Source organism: Alternaria postmessia (genome assembly GCF_024291825.1).
Source record: "Alternaria postmessia strain BMP 2775 chromosome Unknown scaffold_24, whole genome shotgun sequence".
Taxonomy (NCBI): domain Eukaryota; kingdom Fungi; phylum Ascomycota; class Dothideomycetes; order Pleosporales; family Pleosporaceae; genus Alternaria; species Alternaria postmessia.
In genome coordinates, this window is record NW_026260097.1 from 234,925 (window position 1) to 259,902 (window position 24,978).

Genomic DNA, 24,978 nt, shown 5'->3' on the forward strand with positions numbered 1-24,978 from the left:
TTCAGCCATGTGCCTCATTCTTGGTCGATCCGGAAAACTCCCCATCCTCCTTGTGTGGTCTAGAGCGGCATCGACCATGTTATCGAAATCACTCGGGCCTCATGTAAAGTACGCAATATCCAAATGCGAGAAGGGCCTGTTGTACTCACTTGCTGGTTATCCATGGCGATAATGTCCAGGAAATACAGCCCAGATCATACGATGCTTGATTTCTAAAGCCAAGGTTTTTTTCTCAGGGAAATAAGAACTGGACTGGGACATGGCGGCCACGGCAAGCAGATAATGATACAGGAGCGAATCGCAACCTCGATGTGAGTTGGGGATTAGCTGGAACGGACCGATGTTCGATTGCGATTCAAGCTAGTGTGGCTGGCATGGCATTCACGCCCACCAATAGGGGTATTCACATAGGCGAACATGATGTGTCGCCAAGAAAGGGAGGGTCTCATGAGATGTCTTCCGCTGTCCCCGAGCGAAACAGACTGATCTTGTGAGGGATTTCCTGGCTCTGTCCGCACGTACCAGGATCGGTATGTCCTTGGTGCCCCTGCAGATGCGGCTCAGATACGATACGGCTGATATGGGGGGGAGGGAACATGGGAAGGTTCAGACTACCCATCCACATCCATGGCGGAACCCCGGTTACACCGAGCCTGGCTGAACAAGTGTTGTGGAGGTGATCCCCAGATCCGCTTTGAACTCCACTCTTTGCTTCGTTAACACTGCTTTTCCCTCCCTTCGAACACCCACCTGCCCTGCAATGGCCGTCAACGTCGTCGTATCGAAGACCATTGCGGCGGTGTTTCTCAGCATAGCACTTTACAACTTTCTCGAACTTAATGTCTACATTTTTACCTTGTTCAAGAGACGGAGCGGGCTCTACTTTTGGAGCTTTACCATCTCAACATGGGGTATCGTCTTCAACGCCACCGGATACACGCTCATGCACCTGGCAGAGATCCCGGAAAAGAACATTTACGCCACATTCATCCTCATAGGATGGTGCGCCATGATCACTGGACAATCGGTTGTGCTTTACTCGCGATTACACATCGTGATGCATAACAGAAAGAAACTCAGAGCCGTTCTGATCATGATTATAACCAACGCTGTGTGGCTTCACATACCCATCATTGTTCTGGTCTACGGCGCCAACTCAAGCAACCCGGACCCATTCGTCAAGCCATATGCGATCTACGAAAAGATCCAGCTCAGTGTCTTCATCGCCCAGGAACTCATCATCTCCGGCCTATACGTTTTCGAAACCACAAAACTCCTCCGCATGGAACGTACAATCGGCAACTTTGGCACGAAAAGCCTACTTCACCATCTCATGTTCGTCAACTTCCTTGTCATCCTCCTTGACTTCAGCATCTTGGGCCTCGAATTTGCAGATATGTTTGAGATCCAGACCTCGTGGAAGCCACTCGTATACAGCATCAAGCTCAAACTCGAATTCAGTATTCTCAACCGCCTCGTCCAGTTGACCAGGAACGCCAGGAGTGGGTGTGCCAGCTCGTATAGTAACGGCGCCATTCAATCCCAAGGCGTAGCACTAGGCACGATGAAGGGAACAAAGAAGGGAACGAGCCATCAACGCTCCGTTCTAGCCACCGCCACAGATCATCAAGAGCAATGGGAGGTGCACGTTAGCAGGGGAAAAGCAAACAATGAGGCGTTCCCATCGAGCGTTATAAAAACAACAGAATTCACGGTCCAGAGCCATGCGCGCGAAGACAGCGAGGACAAGATTAGCGTGGCAGGGAGCAAAGAAGAGATTCTGGCCCATTCGGCACCTCATGATACCCAGGGGACTAGTACTTCTTCTGTGTCGTCAGACCACCAGTATGGGAGATATAACAACCAGCCATGGCAATAATCACAAGACCGTGTGTACACTTTGCCACACGGTTGCTACGAATTTCTTTGATACCAATAGATTTTACTTTGTTTCACTTATGAATTATGAATGGACTAATGAATACGCACCTGGTTCGTGATCAGTACCTCTCCTGGCTGGGTTTCATGTATGCCAAGGTCCAAGTGTTGCCTACAAGCTCTTGATCCTGTCGGAGACCGGTTACTATGATATTCCACCTTCCTAGTATGGAATTGACCCGACTTCAAGCACCGTGATGTCTTGCACAAACGCTTTGAACTTTTTAGCTTACTTGTTATGTCTGAGGGGCTAGGTGGGTCAGACTATTCTTCAGCCGTGTCAAGTTTGTCTGTATCGGAGCCGTCAACGCCAGAATCTTCGAAGCCAGAATCGTTGCGCTCCTGTTCGAGTACAATGAAGCCTTCAGCATTGGGGCGAGGCGACGCTAGCGCTAACTTACCTGGCTCTGTGGACATGACCAAGGTGATTGAGCGAATGAGGCTAGCCTGGATATGGTACGTTTCGTCCCAGAGAGATGCTGTCGATGGGGTCGGTGAAGCCTCAACAGTTGATGTGTGGTTCCTGAGCAAAGGCTCAATATCATTACCAAAGCCAGCATCCATGAACTCTGGGACCAAATCAGAGCCCGGTGACATATTTTGTGTCGATGGTAAGCCTAGTGCTGGAGCTGCAAGGTCAAAGCCAGCACAATGTTTCTCGCTTTGAGCGTGGCAACCGTCGTCTCAACAGTTGTGCCAGATCCGAGTGGATATGAGGTGAGCCCAACAAAGAAGTCTTCTATAACAACGGCCCGTAGTGCAGATATTTACGAGGATCAAGCGGGTATAGTCAGCCGGACAAGAGAACTTATCTGTGCTTCGCTGTAACCAGTCGGCGAACTCCTTAACAGCAATATCCGGCCTCCCACGGTATTGGCCGCAAAATTTGGCGAGTTCAACAGTAGTGATACGGGGCTTGCTAGGATATTAAGCCTGGAAAGCTTGAGCGAAACGAGCGATGGCGTCTGACATGTATCGTTCGCAACCGTCGTTGTCGAAGAGGCGCTTGAAGGTCATGATGGAGCTGGCTTTGCTTGCGTACGAGATTTCGAACGTGCGCTCACCACGCTGAATCTAGCTTCTCAGGATGATTTATCCTCATGGTGGTCGTTTCACCTTCTGTGGCACTTATACCGTCAATAACATTATGTAGATCCGAAAGCGTCACACGCCTCTTTGGAGAACCAGTGTTCTTCTCGTCTTTGTTGGCCTCGACTTCGTCACCCTCACTCAAACAATCAAGAGTAAGCAATTTAATAGCTTCGACTTGATCCAGAACCTTGTAATTTGCAGTAGCTTGCTTCTTCATTAATTTCGTCATCAGAGCCCCTAATGCAAACACTTGCGCAGCATTTGTAAACGTAGCACATTCTGATGATTCCTTTAGTACAGGCTGTAGTTTTGACTTCTGTGCACTGCGATCGCTAACACCAATACCGATGCAGTCAACGTCCTCAATGCCAATGCAGCTCCGGAAAGGGGCCCTGCTAAAAGCTTCACTTAGGTCGTTGTCAGCTGTACCTTGTAGATTTATCAGATAGAAGGGCACATTTATATGAGAAGCAATGCCGGCTAAGAGTGACGATTCTTTAGAATTGGGTGGATTGGCGAAAAGATGACTATAGCGATAAGGTCGACTGCTAGTTTTGTACCAAGTCTGGGAGTCTTTGTGAAAGAAAAGGCCAAATATCGTCGATGATATCCTGCATCACTCTTGGGTCGAGGTCGATGGTGGAACGAGGGCGTTTCCTTCGCTGAGATTGTCTATCCTTTCCGGCATCAGCGCGTATTCGACTACAGTTAGCTTTGTGTTTTCGGCAATACGCTTCTGGAGGTATTCGAACAATGTCGTGGTCGGCTCTCGGCTACGCACTCAGCATCGGACAGCCATGCATGTCAAGGGATCGGGAACGCGTACGAAGAATTCGCTGTTATCCATGATTTCAGTCTTCTCCTTTCCCTTTTCCTTATCTGCACCCTCGTAGTACGGTCGGCTACCTATAAGGCTCGATAAGCGGCTGAGGTAGACGCTGTACTCCCTCGAGACCAGAGACGCTGGAAAAACATCGAGGACGTTACGGATGGAAGCTCCATTTCCAGGAACCGATGAGCATCTGAGTTTATAGAAGCGAAGAGTGCATTTGCGTCGACGCAGCAGAACTGACTAAGCGAATAGTTGCCCCCACCGGCTGAACCACAGCCGAACTATCACGTCTCAGACACCACGCGTCTCGGAACGTGATACTCAAGCCTCACAAGGCTCATTTCGTCCAATATCGCATGAAAGCCAGCTCTCGCCCTCTACCAAGCATCATGCAAGGCCTCTGGGCACGCGATACCTGTACCGGCTATCGCGGGCTGCGAATCGTCGCTGTGATTGCGCTTCCTTGATTTACTGCTAACGACATTTCCCGCTTCAGGCCGTCCTTTACGCTTCTTTCTTTCTGTCGTTACTGCTGGTCAGCATGCATTGTTGTTGAGCAATGATTTTCTCGACTTTTTCTCCGTTACTTTCTCTCTTTTCGTCATGTCTAATGCACAATGTCATCAATGCACAGATGCTGGGAACGTGGTCGCCGGATCATGATCCACTCGAGAGACGACAGAATGGCAACAATAATCGTAATGGTCAGAATAACGGACCCGATACCAGCGCGTTCACTATCGTGAATGGAAGAATATTTACGCCAGGGTTGGGAATCATACTTGCGGTACGTCAGGCGTCGAAGGATGCGCGATACTCCCGCTGACAAAAAGATAAGCCCCAGCCCTTCACGCCTATGGGCGGCGACTTTCTTCACATCGCGCTCGACGTCTCAGGCGACGGCAAACTCCCCGTACCGCCACGCAACATCGCTGATCCGCTCACACAAGTCTTCAATTTCACGCTCTTCCTTACATCGACGGTTACGCAGAAAAACTTTACGATATCGAACCTGACAACGTCCACCCCACCTTTCGCAGACATACTAGATCAGGAAAGTGGCCAAACAGTCAAACACATCAACTTCGAATGGCCGGAGTGTTTAGTCGGGGATAACAATGAGGATGAGGGTTCAACTGCGAGGGGAGATTACAACATCAGCATACACCAGAATTACCGATTAAATGGTGTGGAACGATACACTATCTTCAACCTTCCTATCAGTGTTACAAACAGCATTCAGCGCTTTCCAGGTGCCTCGCAGTTGACCACGAAACCTGCTCCCGGTCCACTCAGCGCAAACGGAGGCCGAATGCCCTGCGCGATGATCGAGAATCCGTTGGAGGACTTTCAGACGCAGGTTAACAGCGTCAACAATCCACCGGGGCAGCCTATGCAGGATATTCCGCTCGAAACAAGCGCAAGGAGTGACGGTGGCCAAGTTGGAGGAAATGGACCAGATGATGGATCGAGTGGGAGAGGAGGAAATGGCAACAACCAGAATGGACAGGGAGAGATTGCAGGACAAGGTGGTAACGCTGCACTTGGAGGAGCTGTGAAGATGACGGGAGAGTCATTTTCAATCCTGATGATTGGGATGTTGGGCGCGGTTGTAGTAATGTGCACGTCTGTTAGCTGGTAGTAACGACTGATTGCAGCCACACTACTCTTATCCTTTGCTACATTCTCGATCCAAACTGCGCTTCTTACTAAGCGGTAGGTTGTTGATTTCCATATGACCATAATTAGGTAGTCGCTAGTGCTTTGCAGCTGTAATGAGACCATGATAGTCCAATGTATGAACCAAGTCTACGGCAATAACGTTCATCAGGTTGAAGCACGAAGACAAGGCGACCATGGTATCCGTATTCGAGACACGGACGCTCTGCATATACATTAGTTACGCGAGATGAAGATCTACGCATACACGGGAGATCACTGGTATGACGCTCGCACCACACGCACTGAGCATTTGATTCACGATTTGGGATCGATAACCGAGGTGTGAAGTCCATGACAAGTTTGATTGATTCTAGATGTCCGACATCGTGGTGAAACCTATTCAGCTCCTCCCATATATGCCTTGATGCCGTAACTCGTTATCGATCGTGTCGCGTGCCCCGGTGGCGATGCGCTTATTTGGCCTCGTCGAAGACGTAGGTCAGGTGGCACTTTCCGCAGTACTGGCGGTTGTGCATGGCGGCCATGAAGACACCAGCACCGCACTCGGGCTGGGGGCACTCGCGGCGAAGACGCTCAATCTTGCCATCACCGTCGACCTTGTAGTACTTGAGGACAGCTAGCTTGGTCTTCTTGCGCTTGTGCTTGATCTTCTTGGGGGTGGTGTACACCTTCTTCTTGCGCTTCTTGGCCATACCACCACGAAGGCGGAGGACCAAGTGGAGGGTGGACTCCTTCTGGATGTTGTAGTCCGAAAGAGTGCGGCCATCCTCGAGCTGCTTTCCGGCGAAGATCAGACGCTGCTGGTCCGGGGGAATGCCCTCCTTGTCTGCTGGGTATTAGAGGCGAGACTGCTGGAGCGAAGTCGGGCTACGTACCCTGGATCTTGGACTTGACATTGTCAATGGTATCGGAGCTCTCGACCTCGAGAGTGATGGTCTTGCCCGTGACTGCAAAATTGTTAGCTGCTATGTCGTGTGCGACGATTGCGATGGCGATGGCGAATTGGGAGGCGACGGATGCGACGATGGCGGCGCATAGGCTGTGATGTTGGCGAGCACTACTTACGGGTCTTGACGAAGATCTGCATCTTGAACGCTGAGCCTCTCTTCTGAGATGCTTTCCTCACGTAGATGCAAAGGGTGGGGAGGAAACGGAGTCGAAATCGTGAAGTAGCAAAAATGCGTGTGGGCGGGGCCTCGCGTTACTAAGCGGCCCGTGCTCTGCGTCGATGCGCTAGCTCCGGCTAGGCCTAGCTGCAGCATCAAGCGTGGGCGGCTTCGGGTAACCATGTCGTTGCGGCGGCAACGCCAGATAGAGCTCTATGTTTACCCGTCCCGGTAAGGTATTATACATCGTCATCTCCTCCTCCGCATTTATCCTCCACTTCACCAGCACTATTCATCCCTCGCATCCACATCTCTTTGTTCATCTCAAACATCCACTGCTGCTTTAGCGACTGCTACTAAACACATCTCCACCACCACTCATATACACTAGCACAGGCCTCGGCCACATACTTACTTGAAGCAGGCTACTGGGAGACTGCATCTGTACTGAGGATTTCATAAGGACACCAACCGCCCGGCGGAGCGCCGCTTGCTTTGCGTGAGGTAAGTTACTCGAGACTTCCATCTCAGCGCAGTCGAACCATCACATGACATTGAATGCTAACACCACATCAGTTTCGGAACCCATAGGACTATTCCCCATCCTCCCGAGAACCAACTCCGGACTCGACCTGCATACGAAATGCTGTCCAACAACATGCCAGCCGGCATCCAGCGCCAACGAATTCAGCACCGCCGACAACTGTCGACACCCACTGTTTTTGACGCACCCACAGTACGAGCACCACCTGCTAACCTACACCGACGACGACCAAACCGAAGCGGTATGAGCTTGGATCTACGCGGCCTCAGCCTAGAATCCATCCATGCCGCCCGACAAGCCACAAACCAGGAATACACACACCAACCAGGACCATTCGACACACCATCCTTCCAGCAGGAGGACAGTACGGTAAGTAATACTAACAATCTAGGACAAATACCACAGCAATCTATGCAAGTAGCGCATTCGCACAGACAGCCCCAGCCGGGCCCCCAGGAATCCTTTTTGGCATCCCCAGTACAGATCTCTCCCATCACACCGCGGACTCCACGAAGGACACTCCGCGCGCAGTCTCCCCAGCAGCCTCCTTCCTCCTCTTCTAAACCCCCTACTGAACAGCAACTGAAAGAACTTCACGAGCACATACAGTCAGTGTATGGCTCATGTGGACAAGTCTTCATTAACATCCTCCCAACACCCACTGCGACACCACAAAAGCCTGCGCAGCTACCCAGTCATGAGGCTTTCAGCGCATCTCCTCAGCACCCAAGCTTCACTGCTATGGGTGACATCAACCTTGAGCCAACCTCAAGGGCCATGACTTTCGACTTTGACAACCCGGACGCCGATATGGGCTACGAGTCGTCATCTTACTACACATCCGATGCTTTGTCACCATCGCCAGTATCTTCACCACGACAGAGGGACGTACAATCCTTCTTGGAGAACATCGAAGAGCACCAAGAGATGATGTTCTCGCAGACACAGTCTATGCTGCCTACATCGCAAACTTCAATGTCAATCAGCGGTCTACCCATGATGGACTCATTCTCGCAGCCCCAGATCTTCAATGATCTTGAGGTTGACGCAAGCTATGAGTACACTGGTATTGCACCAGAAGAAGTCGCGCGCTACATCAGCGAGCAAGATGCCACAACCGGCAAGTGGACCTGCCTTTACGAAGGTTGCAGCAAAGTCTTCGGACGTCGTGAGAACATCCGATCCCACGTTCAAACTCATCTTGGCGATCGTCAATACAAGTGCAATGGATGCGGCAAGTGCTTTGTCCGACAGCATGACCTGAAGCGCCACGCAAAGATCCACTCAGGCAACAAGCCTTACAAGTGCCCCTGCGGCGCAGGCTTCGCTCGACAAGATGCCCTCACACGTCACCGTCAGCGCGGTATGTGTGTCGGTGGATTCCCTGATGCAGTCCGACGACAAGCCAAGCGTGGCCGCCCGAAGAAGAACCGCCCAGACATGGAGCAGCGCGTCGAGAAGGCCAGCAGAACGAGACGTGCGATAGTATCCGCACCACCATCTTCAGCTGGCTCGCCATACTCAGAGGCTCGATCCTCATCACCGATTGAGGGATATGAGCCAGCTCAGCTTCTCTCCGATTCGCAAAGCTACGACTCCATGAATGCTTCAGTGGATCCCTTCAGGTCAGTCTCTCAGTCATGTTCCGTCTCACACAACGCTAACATATACTCCAGCTTCGAGACCTCATCAAGCCCTTTCGCTGAAGATGCACAATCGAGCTTTGCATCTGCTACCTACCCAAGTGACACCGCGTCCATGAACATCCTCCAACAGCTTTCTCAGCACTCGCACACACCTCCCATGTCGCCCGCTGACGTACGGCCTGCCTCTTCCGGGTCTGCCAACGGTTCCAGTGAGCCAGTCCAGTCCAGCCCTTTGAAAGTGTCTTCCTCTCCGTCGCGGTCATCGATCCAGTCAAATCAGTTTACAACACCACCAACATCGCCAATCGAGTCCAAGGACGCTCTCGATGAGCTGTTTGACACGATGCCTGACAGCTCGTACTCTCAGTTCGATCTTGAGATGAAGGCAATGGGTGACTTCACTTCACTGGACTCTTCCTCGTACGACCTCTTGGACTTCACTGTGTAAATCTTCTTACCCGACGTCACGACTCGACTGCGAGACTGTATGATAACTGTTATGGATTACGAACGTATAATGACTTGGCGTTCGCAAGATCTCTGGAAGATGTTTCAACGCATTGCTTTCGATTTTCGCATTTTGAGCGGGCTTGGACAGGATCTGAGATTATTCTTACGAGAGGACGATGTTTCGCTTCTGTTCTTTTGTTCATTGTAGGGGCCGCAAGACGTGGGATCACGCTCCTTTCGCAGGCAGGATTGTTTTTTTCAAAAAGGCGTATACGGTTAGGTTATCTCACGACGTTTAACGTCAGAATGAGTGCAGCATGTCTGCTAGCGATGCGCCACCACGATAGATGAGCGCCTCTGTAGCAATGAGACAATGTTGGACGTCTTCTCAATTCAAAACACATCATGGTGAAATGTCATCATTCAAACTTGGTACTTGCATGTGATTGGCGTGTCAACGAGCGCCCTGGCCAAAAGCAAAATGTGCCCACCGGGCGTCGTACGGGGGATGGTCGTCGCAGAAACGTGAAGCGCTAAGTCGTCCCAGCACTTTCTTTGACGTCACGACATCGCGCGTGGACGCGTTCGCGACGCGCCAGTCCCGATCCCTTTCACCCCAACCTTGTCAATTTCATACAGTTTCAGATCGATACCCTTAACTCGATTCAAATCAGATCTATCGACCTTTCCGTGCCTTCCAGCCACTTAGCACTCTTGCTGACGATGCTATTGCTCCACTATCTCGATCGTACCTGCAGATCAGGACAACATCTATGATGTAGATGCATGGGCCAGATGAAGTCCCCTAGAGTGTGGCATGGCATTTACTTTGCGATTAGGTCGGCGATCTGCAATAGCGATGATGTCGGCGCATGGGTAGAGTTGTAGGCGTGGGCTGTTGCATGGAAGGTATAGATGTAGTCTCCCGACGTTCGCATTATAGACCATCTCTACCCATTCTTGCGATACGTCTGTTACTTACAATCTCATTTTCCTTGAAGCAATGGCTCAAACCACTACTGCCAACAAAGCCTACACTCTACACTTTTCCTACGACGAGGACGATAGCTGCGCTTTAACTGCTCTCATCAACGATGTCCGCTTCCACGTCACTGTTGATCCCAAAACGCTCCAGAAATCCAGTGAGAAGCCTCTCTACTACAAGTATCTCGAATTGGTCTCTGCACTCCGCGAAGCCGAGGAGCGCGAGGAGGAGCTAGCTGAAGAGCGAGAAGCGAAAGTGCATGATAAGAAGAACAACAACAAGAGTAAAGACCGAGAAGGCTCGGAGGGAAAGGACAGTGGGGTGGACGTCTCGGCCGACGACGAGTATGTACCAGATGACGGTGAATACACACCAGAAAACATCGAAGAAGCAGGAGAAGACGCCGACCAAGACTCCGCCAGTGCAGGCGTCGAATTGCGAAACTGGATCCTCGCCTCCTTCTCTGACATTACGCAAACCTCCGCGCCACCGAACCGCGAACCAGAAGAATCAACACTCTACGAATGGTACCACGGCCCAACCTACTTCTACACCTTGAAGATCGCAAAGGGAGAGCTCTCCCCAACACTCCTAGAAACAACAACCGATCTAGAAGCCAAAATCGAAGACCTCGTACCTCGCATGAAGGTCCCAAAATATATGCAAGACTACAAACTTCCCTGGCACAATGCAAACGACCTAACCGTCCAATCCGAAGTTAGCATGCCTCCACCCGCCCATCCAGGTCAAGTTCTGCACAACGAGAGCAGCGAAACATATTTTTTCAAGCCCGTGGTATCCGACCAACCCGACTCTGTGAAGCGCGAAATACAGATCCTGCGGAAAATGGAGAAATTGAATCTCGACATCAAGTTTCCCCGCCTGCGCGGCTTCGTCGCTCTGGGCAACAGCAAGACAGAGGTCATGGGCCTCTTGCTAGAGAACATCGAGACACCGACGCCATTGACAAAGCTGCTCAAGTCTTCAGTAGATGAGGAGAAGCGGCGCGTTTGGAGCAAGAAGAGCGCAGAGTACATATCCCTACTTCACGACAACGACATTATATGGGGTGATGCGAAAGCGGATAACTTCATGGTGGATGCTCACGACGAGCTTTGGATCATTGATTTTGGAGGCAGTTATACGGAGGGGTGGATAGATCCGGAGATCAGTGAGACGCTCGAGGGTGACGATATGGGACTGGAAAAGATTCAGCTTGCGCTCGAGGATCCAGATAAGAATACAGTTGATCTGGGGCTGATCGATGAGGAAGAAGATGAGGTGGAGGCGGAAGTGAGCGAGCAGATTAGCAGTGTGAAGGAGACGGCCAGTACGCTGTTTGTTACTGAGAAGTCGGCCGGCGAGGAGGTTACGCGGACTGAGAAAAGGAAAAGGGCGATCGATGAGGTTGAAGGTGGGGATAGTGTGGACGCGACAAAATCTGCTGACGAAGGGGAAGAAGAAGAACCCGTGGAAAAAAAGAGGAAGACCGTACAGGAAGACGAAGAATAGAGATACCCCTACATAGTATTTGCGCATTAATATCATCACCTTGAACACGTCTTGTCATCTCTTGCTATTGTACTAAGATCGCACACATGACTAACCGTATCCATCCTTGGTACTTTGCGCTCAGAAGGCCTGACGAGTTGTTCAAAATGTATCATGGTTTGAGTTTGGAGTACTTTGTTGTTATTCGTCATGAGTGGAAAGCTACACACTTGCACGCTTGCACCTCGCTTTTCCCAAATATATTTATACACGATGTTGGTTTTGGAAAAGTATTCTTTGGAGACACTCCCCGCCACATCCTCTTACTTCCTGTTCGCCCTCTGCTCCTTGTCCGCCGAGGTTTGGCTGATGTCCAGACCAAGACCCTTGCTGTCAAGGTAGACCTTATTGCTGCTCTGTTGCAGGATCTGTGCGATGTTCCTTGCGTTCTCAAACTCCCTAAGGTCGACATAACTCCTGCTCTTCTTGATGGCGTCACCAATCAGCTCGGCGGAGCGGGCCTCACCCTGAGCGCGAACCACGGTAGCTTGCTTCTCTTGACGGGCCTTGTCAACGACGAAAGCGGCACGCTGGGCCTCTTGCTGTGCGACTTGCTTGGCTTCTACGGCGGCGGTGAACTCGGGAGAGAAGGCGAGGTGCTAAGCATGGTCAGAAGATGCGGGGTAAGAAGGGTGTATAGGTGAGGGCTTACTGTCAGGGAAACGTCGTCCAACATGATGTTGAACCTCGCTGCTCTCCGGACCAGGTTGTCTCGTACCAACCTACTGACGTTCTCACGCTGTGTGATGAGTTGACTAGCATTGAATTGCGCCACCACGCTCTTGAGGACCTCGTTGACGATGGATGGCAGAACGCGCTCATCGTAGTCGGTACCCAGTGTCCTGTAGATCTGCGGTAGAGACTCTACCCGCGGTCTTGAGAGTACACGACAGGTTATGTTGACCATCTGCAAGTCCTTGGTGCCAGTAAGGGAAGCGACGTTTCGTGGTTTGGCGCGCACGTCGTAGGTGATGGGGGTCTCGAACCATGGAATTCGGAAGTGGGTTCCTTCGCTGTAGATTTCCTTCTGAACGCCGCCTACTCGGGTATACTTGATTGCTCGGTGGCCACCATCGACTGTGGTGAGTTAGTACCATTCGGGCTTATGGAAAGTCGGAAGAGCCTGGTAAGAGGCCTCGACAAAGCAAGGCTTACCGTTGAACAGGGCGTTGTTGGCCATCCATATTCCACCACCGATGAGTATCAGCCCTCCGATTCCTCCAAAGACACCCTTCGGTGGTCCGCCGCCGCCCGCGCCGCCGAATCGAGCGCTTCGTCGTGTGAGTTCATTCTGAATGCGCGACCAGGCTTCCTTTGGATCCGGTGCAGACATGTTGGCGGTGAAGGTGAGGGGCTGGCGTGGGGTGCGTGAGACGTCTAGGCGGCGACGATGGCGGATGAGAGCTCGGTGATGAGGTAGACGACGATGGAGAAAATGGTAGCCGGCGAATCACAATCCCCGACGCAAAGCAACCGCCAAGCCAAACCTCCGCATTGCTGTTTCTCGCACAGTAGACCCTTTTACGGCTCTATTCTCAGTTCTTTGTGCGTCGCTTGAAACATTTCACCGTCTCTGTATCCACAGGTCGACTATCTTCGTGGGCTTGACGTCTCATGTTAGACGGTGGCTCTTACAGTTGTCACAGTATGCCCGCGCATAGACCACCCAATCAATGTCATAGGTAGTCCCGTCTTAAGCACAGCTGTCCATAAGCTCCTCCATCTCTAATTAAGTTGCGTACCTGCCCATCTGGTGGTAGTTCTTCTCTTCTTGTGCATTGTCATCGTTTCGTGATACCCGGTTGTTTCTTTCTATCTCGACTAATTGTATTACGCTTGTCGCGTGGAGCATTGCGACGCAGGTGAACTAGTGGTCAAGCAGGAGGTGCGTTCGATCGATATCATGGACCTAACTTGGCAACCCCTAACAGGACTTCAGGTAGACACAAGACTACTTCTGCACATAGTCGAACCATCAATCGCTACCAGACTCGAACCTCATTGTCGACACGAGCAGCGCGTCGCGCCCCACCAACATGCACATCACATCGCAATCGCTGCGAACCATTGCCTGGTCCACCCTCGCTCTCTCCCCAGCATACGCCCAGTATGTCATAGACAACCTAAGCTTTGGCCAGAAAGCGGGTGTTTACATATCGCCCGATCTTCGCTCCGTCCCTCACTTTGTCATTCAGGGCGCAGACGACTATGTGCCGCAGGTACTCTCCGACAGAGTTATCCTTACACCTCCTTACCCAGGAGGCAAGCGCGGTTCAATATGGGCTCAGGACCCGCTACACCACAAGGGCGATTGGACAGCTGAGTTGGACTTTAGAGCGACTGGTATGGAACGTGGAGGTGGTAATCTACAGATGTGGTATGTGAGGGACTCACAAGCGCATGAGACGCCAGCGAGCGTGTTCACTGCGCCCAAGTTCGATGGTCTAGTACTGCTCGTAGACCAGTACGAAGGGCACGGAGGCTCTGTCCGCGGTTTCTTGAATGATGGAACCAAGGACATTAGGTCTCACCCTGATCCAGACACGCTGGCCTTTGGTAAATGTGACTACGCATACAGGAACCGTGGAGAACTTACACCCATCAAACTGCATCACGCAGAGGGCTTCCTCGAGGTCATTGTAGACGGGCAGACATGCTTCAAGACCGATAAGGTATGCTTCTATCCTCCGTTCTCCAAGATATGCGTCACTGACTGTCTTTCTAGGTTGCGCTCCCTGAAGGCTACTACTTCGGTGTAAGCGCCTCCTCCGCCGAGAACCCCGACTCTTTCGAAGTTCACAAGTTTATCGTGTCTACTACCAACTCATACGCGCGCGAAGAGCCCAACTTGAGGAAGAAGGACTATATCAACTCCCAGCAGAACCACCAGCAGCAGCAGGATCGTGCCGTCCAGCAAGGTCACGAGCAGCAGACACACAAGCAGAACCAAGCACAACAAAACTACGGCTCCTCCACTTCGCAGAACGACATCCCAAAGATGCTCGAAGACGTCCTGGCAGGCAACATCCGCTCGCAGCAAGACCAATTTGCCGACCTCCACAACCGTATCCAGATCATCAACAACCGCGTCTTCGAAATCGCTGAGACGGTCGAGAGAATCCAAAAGCAGAACGACGAGCGCTGGAACGAGCTCATGCACCGCATCGTACCCATCGACGACCGCGGCGCTGCCACGATTCGCAACGTAGAAAAGGTCGAGCGAACAACCATGCAGATATTGCGAGACTTGGAGAACAAGGACTTCAAGGATTTCATGAGCCAGATCCATCTCGCGCTGGACAGGAACCACGGCAATGTCATGCAGAGCTTACCCGGCATGATGGGTGACGGTAAGTAAAGAACTCTGGGCTCGTACGATTCGAAAGAGGGATTAAGCTAACGCAATATCACAGTTGTCACAAAGAGTGGACCCAGCATGACTACATTCCTTTTCATTGCGGTCGCTGTTCAAATCATGATTGTGGGTGCTTATATTGTGTACAAGAAGAGGCGTGGTGGTGCTCCCAAGAAGTATTTGTAAATCATCTTTTCGGGTGGCTTGGTCTCATTTCAAGACATACATATGCAAGATATGGAGGATTTATGTTATTCTATGCATGGGAAGTGGGCTGTCATTCACAGTATATTCGTGCTTGTCGGGACGTGGGACATTTCAGGGTACACCGCTTGTTGCTAGCTTAGCTGGTGTTGTGTGACATGGAGTTCACAGGAAAGAATTGCGGTCGTCTTCATTCAGCTTGTTTCGAATTGAAAATATGTGGAATCATGAAGGATTTGTCGTAGCATACCCCCAATAGTAAAACGCCGTCTATGCAGTAAAGAGAAAAGAGATATCAAGCACTACGTGCTCTATGCAGTGTCCCATGTATATGTATGCACCATGCTTCCCATAACGACAACGAGAAATCGAACAGACTACCCTTCAGCCATTCTTCTCAACCTAAGCGCCCATTTTCCTTGGTTCAAGCAGCAACTTGCCCTGCGGACCAGATTTCTCTTGGAATCCTTCTGCCCTCGTGAAGACACGCTGACCACGTAGCCAAGTCTCTCTCACAACACCCTTGAGCGTCTTGTTCTCGTATGGTGAGACCTTGTTACGGAACAGCATGGTGTTTGGCTCGACCAAGAACTCGGCTTCATCGTCAAAAATAACGATATCAGCATCGAAGCCGACACCAATATCACCCTTGCTCTTCTCAAGGCCAACTTGCTTCGCTGTGTTTTTGCAGCACCAGCGAACAATCTCCTCAACACTGAAGTCAGGGTTGCGCTTTGTACCTTCGGTCCATAGAATAGGTAGGCCGAGCCCCACACTCGAGATGCCGCCCCAGGCGCCGAAGAAGTCACCCTTCTCTTCCGGTCCTTCCATCTCGCCCTCGCTGCTCTCGCACGAATCACAGTCTTTCGCGTGACCCTCCTTGCGAGGAGACGGCTTCTTTGGCGCAAGATGTGAGGGAAGGAGTTTGATCTCTGGGGTGCAAGGAGAGTGGTCTGAGACGACTGTTTGAATGACGCCATCAGCTGTGTCTTGGAGAAGTTCCTCCCACAGACCGTCTTGGTTCGATTGGGAACGGATGGGCGGGCAGCACTTGTGTCGTGTGTCGCCTTCTTGAATACCTTCCGCCGCAAGGGCAAGGTAGTGGAAACAAGTCTCTGCTGTGATTTTTATGCCATCGGCACGTGCTTTGCGTAGCATGGGGATGGCTTCTATGGCAGAGAGATGGACGATGTGGAGTTGGAGCTCGGGGGCGAGATGCGCTAATGAGAGAATTTCGGCTACGGCGCAGGTCTCGAAGGATGGGGGGCGCGATTGGAGGAATGTGTCGTAGGAGGTTAGAGGGCCTTTAGGGGCGAGAGGGGGGTTGGAACGTTGGATGTCGTCGCCTACAGAGTCGGAGATGGGTGGGATCATTTCGGCGTGGAACATTAATGTTGTTGCTGAGTCTTTGAGTTCGAGGAGGGCCTTTTCAATGTCTACTGATGAAACAGCAGGGAACTCTTCGACCTGGACATGTGTTAGTGTCACGTGCTTTGGAATATTGAGGTATATGTACTTACACCACTGTCGCACAAGAAGCCCTTGAAGCCACGAACACCCTCTTTGACTAGAGCTTTCAGATCACCGGAGTTACCAGGGATGACACCACCATAGAAGCCAACATCGACCCAGCATTTTCCTTGTGATGCCTCGCATTTGATCTTGAGGTTCTCAACGGTAGTCGTAGGAGGGATAGCGTTCAGAGGCATGTCAATGACAGTTGTGACACCACCGAATGCTGCAGCACGGGTACCAGTCCAGAAGCCTTCCCACTCCGTCCGGCCAGGCTCGTTGAGGTGGACATGAGCATCAACAAGACCGGGTAGTAGGATATTTGGCGAGTAGTCTGTATACGATGTGCCTTCGGGGAAGTCTGTAGGAGGAAGTACTGAATGGAAGATGGATGTGATCTTCCCTGTATGGTTTGATACAACGATGGTAGCCTCAGTCAACCGACCAGCAACGACTGCTCTCGAGGAAGCAAGAACTGTGATAGCTTGAAGGGGTTGCTCGTGGGAAACAGGTGGAGGTGTGGTTGCGTGTGGAGCCATGATGACAAGTTGTATGTGTTTTTGACTGCGAGAAGACGAGAAGGACGTAAAAGACCAGGTAAAGCAGTGCTCAAGTGCTCAAGTCCGTGCTAACAGCAAGAGCTATATACAGTAACAAGCCCCGAACTCGGCAAACGCGGGGAAGAGGGCGTGGGCGTTTCCGGGTGAGCTGCAGATAAGCGTTGATAAGGCACGTTTGGTGTTGCGCCTAACAGCTGTCAAAGAGGAATGTGGTTCGGCTCTCGTAGAGAATAAGGGAAGTGGTAATTTCAAACACTGAAGACGTGTAACGGAAGAAATTCTTTGGGTGACTGATTACCAAAAACGCCAAAACCTGGGGTACAGCCTCTTATCTACCCGTTGGTAGGGGCCAGGCCAAAGATACTCTCGGAGCATTGTAGCCAGAATCTGGGACTGGCTAACATGGCGTCAGGGGACTGTGGAGCATCGGCGAACCCTGAAATACACGTTGCTCGATTCTATCGAGTAACTAGTGTGGAGGTAGGCTATCGTGGCCGCCTTAGCCATGCATCTCGACCCTGTCTCCCGTTGGTCGATCTAGTGTAGATACGAGTCTGTTGGCCATGGTGCTGCGTTCTACTCTCATGATCGGTAACACACTATCTCTGCTGTGCAAATCGCACGTAATGAAAACTGCTTTGCTCAGCCATATATGCTTATGAAAAATTATCTTGAGAACCTGGTCAAATGTTAAAATCGGCAAACTTCCTCACCGTGTTGCTGCACGTCTTAGATGGTGTTGGGGGACCGTGCATATGTTACTGATAAGCAGCTGCAAGGATTTAGCTGCATGCGATAGGCGCACAGTAGATCGCGCGATTAGAGCCCCCGAACTAGCGCAGGGCCAACGGCTGAGCGTCATACCTCTGGGATCTCGAACGTCTACCATATATTATTCACTGCTTCCCTGGAGATTCCATTCTGAAGGTTAGGTAAGAAGGACTGTTGATCTCGTGATGCTCGTTGGTGGACAAGAGGTGCGAGTTCTGAGGATATCGGAGTAAGGCCCGGTTCTGTCCGGAGAAGCTAAACGTATGTCAGCCAGCGTACCTCCCAACACGATCTTCCCATTACTCGATTGAAATCGAGTAAGGGAAACACAATATGCCGGAACTGACACCAGCCAGGCTAGTCTAATATGGACGCCCTTACAATTCTCGGGGCTGGCCGATGGCCATATAATCAGCCGAGAACCCGAATGCGCCCGGGTCTTTTTTGCATCCGTTGTCCCGCCTACCTCTTTTATAGAAGGATGAACATAGTCAGACACCGTATCGGAATCTCGAAAGACGCGGATATGTAGAAAAGTGAAGAGATGGCCAAAATGTGGTTTCGGAGTGTTCCGATATTCTGACATGTTGTGATCGTCGGTAGAAGTCGTCCACCGCAAGCGGCGAACTACGGCGGTCGAAGCCCTGTCCTCAAGGTAACTATCGAGTAACGGAAACTCGACGCCTCACGGTTTCTGGAATTTTCAGTAGCGCGCCAACACCACGTACGTCGCAGAACGACAACTATTCTCAACTGGCTCTGGCGGCCAGTAGGCTTTGCAGGCACGATGCGCCGAAATGCCTCTACATTGGCTGCATGCGCCTACGGGCTGTTCAGTGTAGCGGTAAAGACCATGCAGCTGCGCTGCAACACCGGAGATGAATTTTGCTTACGTTTGCTTCGAGTGGTTGAAGGGTATATTGCTCAGCATGGTACGCAACGGTCTTAGTTGCAGTCTCGTTGGCATATCAAATGCGCTGTTGCTTCCGGGAGCGGCTCGGAGATCAGCGTCGACAGGTATAACCGCATGCCTGACGCGTACTTGTTTGTCTGTGAACAGCCTTTTTGAGACCGACCAGAGGACGTAGCCGCCACCAATCGCGGTGACGATGCTACGGGGGAGAACAGCGTGATGAGATTTATTACTGGATATTGTGCTGCAATTGAAACACACCTTAGAGTGAGTACGTAGAACTTGTATCTTCTCCAACATCCCTTAGTTGGTTGTTGCTGTTGATCTCGTCCCCAAGTAGCACTATAGCCGTCAATGCCCACTTAAAGAAAACCGCTCAGGGTCGACTGCTTCTTCTGGGCCAGCGATGCTGACTCCGGCACCTTGTCAGACGCCAACAAAGACCGAGAGTTGTAAAGACTCGCTTGTAGGCCATATTCTACGGCTGTATCGCGGACAAGATTCAGATAAGTGTATGCATCTGGTTTGTAATAGATGGTTCTGCCGCCGTTCAGGAGACCCATGTTCTCAAGTTCATGGAGTACTCGCAATACGTCGTCAGCGTCCTGGAAGTCCTTTGTGTATACACAGACTGGTATTTCTGAGTCAGTACCTGTGCACTGCAGATTACAAATGGAACTCACTCAGTCGCTCCTCTTTGCCATCGTCGGTAGCGACCTTACAAGTACAACCAAGTCGATTGTCAATCACGTTTGCAACGACTTGCTTCCAAACCCGTGTAACGTCTACTGATTTCGGGAATAACATCCACTAGTCTGGGTCAGTCATACGAGTGGGCGGTTGCACGGATTATCCAGCTGATTATACCTTTCCTGAAAGAACGTTTGTCTCGTTTGCGAGGCTTAAAATCCGTCCCTGTAGAGCCTTACTCTCTTGATTGAGCTGTTTAGTCACCATACCCCTCGGTCCTCTGGCCCCTTCCTTCTGGATATCGCGGCGAGTCTGAAGCGACTGCTCAAGTAAATCCATGCCACGCGATGTGAAGTCTTCAACACGAGGCGAAGGTGACTTGTCGCGAGGATTGCGATGTGGATTAGCGGCCCAGATCCAAGGGAATGTAGTGATGGCTGTATTATATGGAGGAAGGCGTCTGACGAAGTCATCAACAGGCTCGCCCAGTTGCCATGCATCCTCCTGACCTTCTAGAGGATTGAACAGTTCGTGTGACGGTATGGGTGAGAGCTCTCGCTTCCGTTTGCCTGATCGCGCAAGTCGCTCCTGCTCCATAGCTTTGCGGTCGACACCCGACATGTTGAAGCTGGTGTCTTTCACTGCAGTCTCTGTACCTGAAGTCGCCTTATCAGATAGTGGTATTGGTGCTCTGGCTGCCATCGTGATCACATTAAGATCCTTCCGATGTGCATGCCAGAAAGGTTCGTGCTTGAAGTTTTCGCATAGCCTTAGTTGATGTTGTTGCTCAGCTTCATCACCTTGGTCCAATCGTTAGTCAGGTGCGGCTGTGACATGTCCCAGTACGGAATATATCAAGTACTCACCATAGAAGCTGCTGTCATCCGATATCCACCCTTCCCCGGACACAGTGTCCTCCTCCTCCGCCATCAGTCGCGGAATAGTTCTTGTTGTCGGGGTTCATGCCCTGAGGTTTGAGCAAGGTGGAGAATGTTTGCTTGGAAGTTGACGCGATATGACGAGGGAGGGTGACCCAAATGAGGAAGCAATGGGGGACACTAGACAAGGGTACCCCTACACCTCGAACGCGCCCGCGACCACTATACGCGAACGCGTCGACCAACTCTTTCATCGCCAGCGTACGCGTCCTCACCACATATACGCCGAAATCTAATCGCATGACTTCCGAGATGCCACATTCAACTACGCCAGAGTCTACGCCTGCAGAGGAGTCCTCAGCGGCGCCGTCCCAAGGCGACGCTATTAAAATAGAACCAGAGACGCAAGATGTCGCAATGGACGACGCACCCACGCCTGCCGCGGCAGACAAGTCCAAAGCAAGCCTCGAAGAGCTCTTCGACGATGAAGATTCAGACGAAGAATTTGCTTCGAGTGCGCCGGCACCCACGTCGCAAGAGGATGCCTCACAACCCGCACCAATGTACGCCCCACCTGTCGAAGTGTTACATCCATGGCCACCGCTGATATCGATATAGCAAGATCACATCCAAATCATCCTTCTCCGATCCAGACGTCATGCGTGCCTTCTACCAACGCCTGTTCCCTTTCCGCCCTCTCTTCCAATGGCTGAACCATTCCGCAACACCTACCAATGACTTTGCACACCGCGAATTCGCCTTCACCCTACCCAACGACGCATACCTACGATACCAATCGTTCCCAACAGCCGATCTACTACGGAAGCAATGCATAAACATGCTGCCCTCGCGTTTCGAAATCGGTCCCATGTATAGCACGAACCCGCGAGACAGGAAGACACTGCGGAAAGCGAGCTCATTCCGCCCGTTGATGAAAGAGTTGGTGTTCGATATCGATATGACGGATTACGATGATATCAGGACATGTTGCACGGGTGCGAACATCTGTCTGAAGTGCTGGGGCTTCATCACAATGGCCATCAAGACCATCGACGTTGCTTTACGGGAAGACTTTGGGTTCAAACACATTCTCTGGGTGTACTCCGGTCGTCGAGGAGCCCACGCCTGGGTTTGTGACAAGCGTGCACGAGAAATGGATGACCAGAAGCGCCGCTCAGTGGCCAGCTATCTCGAGTTGCTCAAGGGAGGAGATCAAGGCGGCAAAAGAGTACATGCATGGCGACCACTACACCCCCATCTTGAGCGTAGTCTGGACATCCTGAAAGAACACTTCCAAACCACCATTCTTGCTGAACAAGATCCGTGGGCAACAGAAGAAAAGGCCGCACACCTTCTCAACCTCATCCCAGACCCTACCCTGAAGGCTGCATTGCAGAAGAAGTGGGACTCTGCGCCCTCCCGCCCCAGCGCATCGAAATGGGCCGACATCGACGCGTTGGCAAAATCCGGTGCCTTGTCAAAGTCACCCAAGGACCTTCGCGAAGCCAAACAAGACATCATCTTAGAATACACATACCCCCGTCTCGATGCCGAAGTCTCCAAGAAGTTAAACCATTTGCTCAAATCCCCATTCGTAATCCATCCTGGAACAGGTCGTGTCTGTGTCCCGATCGACACGACGAAGGTGGAAGAATTCGATCCGTTGAGTGTACCTACAGTCACCCAATTGCTTCAGGAGATCGATGATTGGTCAGGCGAAGAAACGGATAAGAAGATGCAGGATTGGGAGAAGACAAGCCTGAAGCCATATGTAGATTACTTCAGGCGATTCGTCGCTGGTTTGGTAGATGAGGAAAAGCCAGCGCTCAAGAGGGAGAGGGAGGAGGGCGCTGATGCCATGGAGTTCTAATGAAGTACCCAGTATCCTGGTTTTAAGGATTCTGAGGGCGATTGGCCTTGAGGAAACGCAGAGAGAAATATGTATGATGCATTTCGATGATTCAATTCGTTACCCACTGCGAGGGGGCTTGTTTATCCCAATGATGTCGCTGCTGGAGCAGATACCGTAAATATATTCTTGTTTATTGCATCCGCTTCAGCAGTGACATCAGGGGGACAAACGAGTTCCTTAGTACTATACTCCCCTTGATATTCCACACTCCGCCTCACCCAGTAAACCCTAATTGACAAACGTTCCCCTCCATAGTACAATATGGCATCTGGATCGGCTCAGCACCGATTCCCTTCGCCACCAGCCTCTCCCTCATCTCACTCAGCCTAGGTGCTGCATCAATCTGACTCCTGTTCTGCCCCTGCCCGTCCTTGGCGCCCGACCAGAGCACCTCCGCAGCTGCAGCCGCACGAGGCCAAATCATGCGATCAACATTGACAGGGTCGGTTTGTTCGGCCCACATGTGCGCTTCACCGCCTAGTACGAGATGCTGGTTCTCAGCTGGAACGCCAGACAAAGGATCGTACGAGTAGATAAGACGCCAGTTATGGAAAGGAGCGCAGTAGTCCTGGTAAGGCCAGTAATTGGCGCTGACCGAAGGATCAAAATTGAGCCACTGGCCTTTGCCGCAGTCGAGGTACTTTTATCATCTATTAGTATGCGCGATCTATCATTTGTTGGAAGAGAAGAGAGTGGACGAGAAAATGTCGTTATCTATAGTAGTTGTAAAAGAAGCCTCACTTACCCAATAATTGTAGTTTCCAACCAAGGCTTTGTGTCCTGCTGCGGTGATTTGTGCAACTGCTTCGTCACTCTGCCACGACTGCACAATCACGTCGGAGCCGAGTGTCAAGTTCCACTCTAACAGCATTTCTTCCCATACAACAGGTGTGAGCCCTGCTGCGCGTACCTGGTCATGAGCTCTATCGACGAATATTTGCATAAGAGGTTGCAGGACGGCCGAATCGTTGCTCCTGACAGTATCATCGAGTAAGTACGCATTTCGGTTTACTTCGTCGCCGCCGGTGTGGTAGTACGCTGAGTACGGTAATACCCTTGGTAGCAAGTCGTTGAATAGCTTTTCGACGAAGTCGTAGACGGCAGTGGAATTGAGCTTCAGTGTGCCGGTTGGCGGCTGGGCGGCGTAGGTGTTCCAATCTGGCTGTTGCTCAAATGCTGCTATTAGGTCAGGGAAGCTACGGTGTATGCTTGAAGTATGACCTGGCATGTCAATTTCGGTGATCATCTGCACGCCCTGAATCGCTGCGTAGCGTTGGAAGTCCTTGAAGTCGTTTACTGTGTAGACCAAGTCCGGACGGTACGCTCCTTTCGCGGAGAGTTCGGGCATGGAGGGTATCTCCAAAGGCCAGGACTGACTATCCGTTACGTGGAGGTGGAACCGATTCATCTTGTTGTAAGCAGCCGCCTCGATTTGCCGCTTGACGTCGGCCGTAGAGAAGTAGTTTCGTGAGGTGTCGAGATTAATGCCACGGTGCTGGAACTTCGGACTGTCGAATATCTGCACAGGCGCCGAAAGTGTGTATACATCCTGCTTGTTCGAGTGTGCATAGAAGAGCTGTGTGAATGTCGTCAAACCTCGTGCTATTCCGATGCTAGTGTTTGCGCTAATGCTTGCAACACCCTGCTCTGTTAAAGTCAAGCTGTAGGATTCGTCGACCTCTCCAGCGAGAGACTTGGCGACATCCGGTTGATCAGCTTTGAGCAGTTTAACATCGACGCGAGAGACGTATGTTGTGTTTGACGCGCTCGAAGACGGCTCATCCCAGTCCCGAGGGTGGAATTTCCATGGGTAGAAGTTGTTGTTGAAAACTGTTTGCCACGTAGAACCGATAGCGTACTCAATTATATCGTCGCTTGTAACGCCTTCCTGGGTTGAGTTCTTGGATGCTTCGCTAAGCACTGGTTCCGTGTAACTTTTGCGCAAATTGAGCTGGCTGCTGTCCTGTACAATGGGAGTGCTGTTAGAATTTGAAGCAAAGAGAAAGGGAGTCTGATGTATGTTCGACCCTACATTTCTTGCGCCAGGTTCGTACCAGTAGAATGGTACATCTTTGGAGATGAAAAGAACAGTATCGCCGTGCTCGTGAGAGACGGGTATCGGCCAGATAGCCGCTACTGAAGAAACGAGAAGAGATTGTATGGTAAATATAAGAGGCTTCATATTGCAAACAGATCAGATAGAGATCGAGAGGGGTAGAGAGCACCTCGAAAAATAGGAGTAACTGATGACGACGTGCAATTTATGTACAAGAACGAAGACTGGCGCAAGGAAATGTACCTGGGTAGGCCCGATCCGTAAGCTCCGAATGGCCTCACACAGCCACAGCTACCGCGA

The 24,978-nt window shown here is 51.3% G+C and overlaps 11 protein-coding genes across 11 annotated transcripts; 5 read left to right on the forward strand and 6 right to left on the reverse strand.

Moving 5' to 3' along the window:
- Positions 1 to 760: 760 nt before the first annotated feature.
- Positions 761 to 1,879, forward strand: J4E82_004895 (uncharacterized protein; the record flags this gene model as incomplete). Its single annotated transcript, XM_051731168.1, has 1 exon — positions 761 to 1,879. The coding sequence occupies one exon, from the start codon at positions 761 to 763 to the stop codon at positions 1,877 to 1,879; it is 1,119 nt and encodes a 372-aa protein (XP_051589103.1).
- A 323-nt stretch (positions 1,880 to 2,202) lies between these two features.
- On the reverse strand, positions 2,203 to 2,535 carry J4E82_004896 (uncharacterized protein; the record flags this gene model as incomplete). Its single annotated transcript, XM_051731169.1, is given in 2 exon segments — positions 2,203 to 2,324; positions 2,340 to 2,535. 2 exon segments carry the CDS (start codon positions 2,533 to 2,535, stop codon positions 2,203 to 2,205), a joined length of 318 nt encoding a protein of 105 aa, XP_051589104.1.
- Positions 2,536 to 2,865: 330 nt separating this feature from the next.
- On the reverse strand, positions 2,866 to 3,259 carry J4E82_004897 (uncharacterized protein; the record flags this gene model as incomplete). Its single annotated transcript, XM_051731170.1, has 2 exons — positions 2,866 to 3,012; positions 3,107 to 3,259. 2 exons carry the CDS (start codon positions 3,257 to 3,259, stop codon positions 2,866 to 2,868), a joined length of 300 nt encoding a protein of 99 aa, XP_051589105.1.
- A 1,459-nt stretch (positions 3,260 to 4,718) lies between these two features.
- J4E82_004898 (uncharacterized protein) lies at positions 4,719 to 5,575 on the forward strand (the record flags this gene model as incomplete). The annotated part of the gene is made up of 2 exons (XM_051731171.1): positions 4,719 to 5,434; positions 5,521 to 5,575. The coding sequence occupies 2 exons, from the start codon at positions 4,719 to 4,721 to the stop codon at positions 5,573 to 5,575; spliced, it is 771 nt and encodes a 256-aa protein (XP_051589106.1).
- A 1,734-nt stretch (positions 5,576 to 7,309) lies between these two features.
- Positions 7,310 to 9,289, forward strand: J4E82_004899 (uncharacterized protein; the record flags this gene model as incomplete). Its single annotated transcript, XM_051731172.1, has 3 exons — positions 7,310 to 7,564; positions 7,640 to 8,820; positions 8,872 to 9,289. The coding sequence occupies 3 exons, from the start codon at positions 7,310 to 7,312 to the stop codon at positions 9,287 to 9,289; spliced, it is 1,854 nt and encodes a 617-aa protein (XP_051589107.1).
- Positions 9,290 to 10,294: 1,005 nt separating this feature from the next.
- J4E82_004900 (uncharacterized protein) lies at positions 10,295 to 11,788 on the forward strand (the record flags this gene model as incomplete). The annotated part of the gene is made up of 1 exon (XM_051731173.1): positions 10,295 to 11,788. One exon carries the CDS (start codon positions 10,295 to 10,297, stop codon positions 11,786 to 11,788), a length of 1,494 nt encoding a protein of 497 aa, XP_051589108.1.
- Positions 11,789 to 12,090: 302 nt separating this feature from the next.
- Positions 12,091 to 13,160, reverse strand: PHB2 (Prohibitin-2, subunit of the prohibitin complex (Phb1p-Phb2p); the record flags this gene model as incomplete). Its single annotated transcript, XM_051731174.1, has 3 exons — positions 12,091 to 12,426; positions 12,480 to 12,904; positions 12,983 to 13,160. 3 exons carry the CDS (start codon positions 13,158 to 13,160, stop codon positions 12,091 to 12,093), a joined length of 939 nt encoding a protein of 312 aa, XP_051589109.1.
- Positions 13,161 to 13,863: 703 nt separating this feature from the next.
- On the forward strand, positions 13,864 to 15,368 carry J4E82_004902 (uncharacterized protein; the record flags this gene model as incomplete). Its single annotated transcript, XM_051731175.1, has 3 exons — positions 13,864 to 14,499; positions 14,553 to 15,177; positions 15,241 to 15,368. 3 exons carry the CDS (start codon positions 13,864 to 13,866, stop codon positions 15,366 to 15,368), a joined length of 1,389 nt encoding a protein of 462 aa, XP_051589110.1.
- A 420-nt stretch (positions 15,369 to 15,788) lies between these two features.
- On the reverse strand, positions 15,789 to 17,437 carry J4E82_004903 (uncharacterized protein; the record flags this gene model as incomplete). The annotated part of the gene is made up of 2 exons (XM_051731176.1): positions 15,789 to 16,853; positions 16,907 to 17,437. 2 exons carry the CDS (start codon positions 17,435 to 17,437, stop codon positions 15,789 to 15,791), a joined length of 1,596 nt encoding a protein of 531 aa, XP_051589111.1.
- A 2,067-nt stretch (positions 17,438 to 19,504) lies between these two features.
- J4E82_004904 (uncharacterized protein) lies at positions 19,505 to 20,762 on the reverse strand (the record flags this gene model as incomplete). The annotated part of the gene is made up of 4 exons (XM_051731177.1): positions 19,505 to 19,773; positions 19,826 to 19,952; positions 20,010 to 20,632; positions 20,699 to 20,762. 4 exons carry the CDS (start codon positions 20,760 to 20,762, stop codon positions 19,505 to 19,507), a joined length of 1,083 nt encoding a protein of 360 aa, XP_051589112.1.
- Positions 20,763 to 22,836: 2,074 nt separating this feature from the next.
- J4E82_004905 (uncharacterized protein) lies at positions 22,837 to 24,804 on the reverse strand (the record flags this gene model as incomplete). The annotated part of the gene is made up of 2 exons (XM_051731178.1): positions 22,837 to 23,262; positions 23,368 to 24,804. The coding sequence occupies 2 exons, from the start codon at positions 24,802 to 24,804 to the stop codon at positions 22,837 to 22,839; spliced, it is 1,863 nt and encodes a 620-aa protein (XP_051589113.1).
- Positions 24,805 to 24,978: the final 174 nt, after the last annotated feature.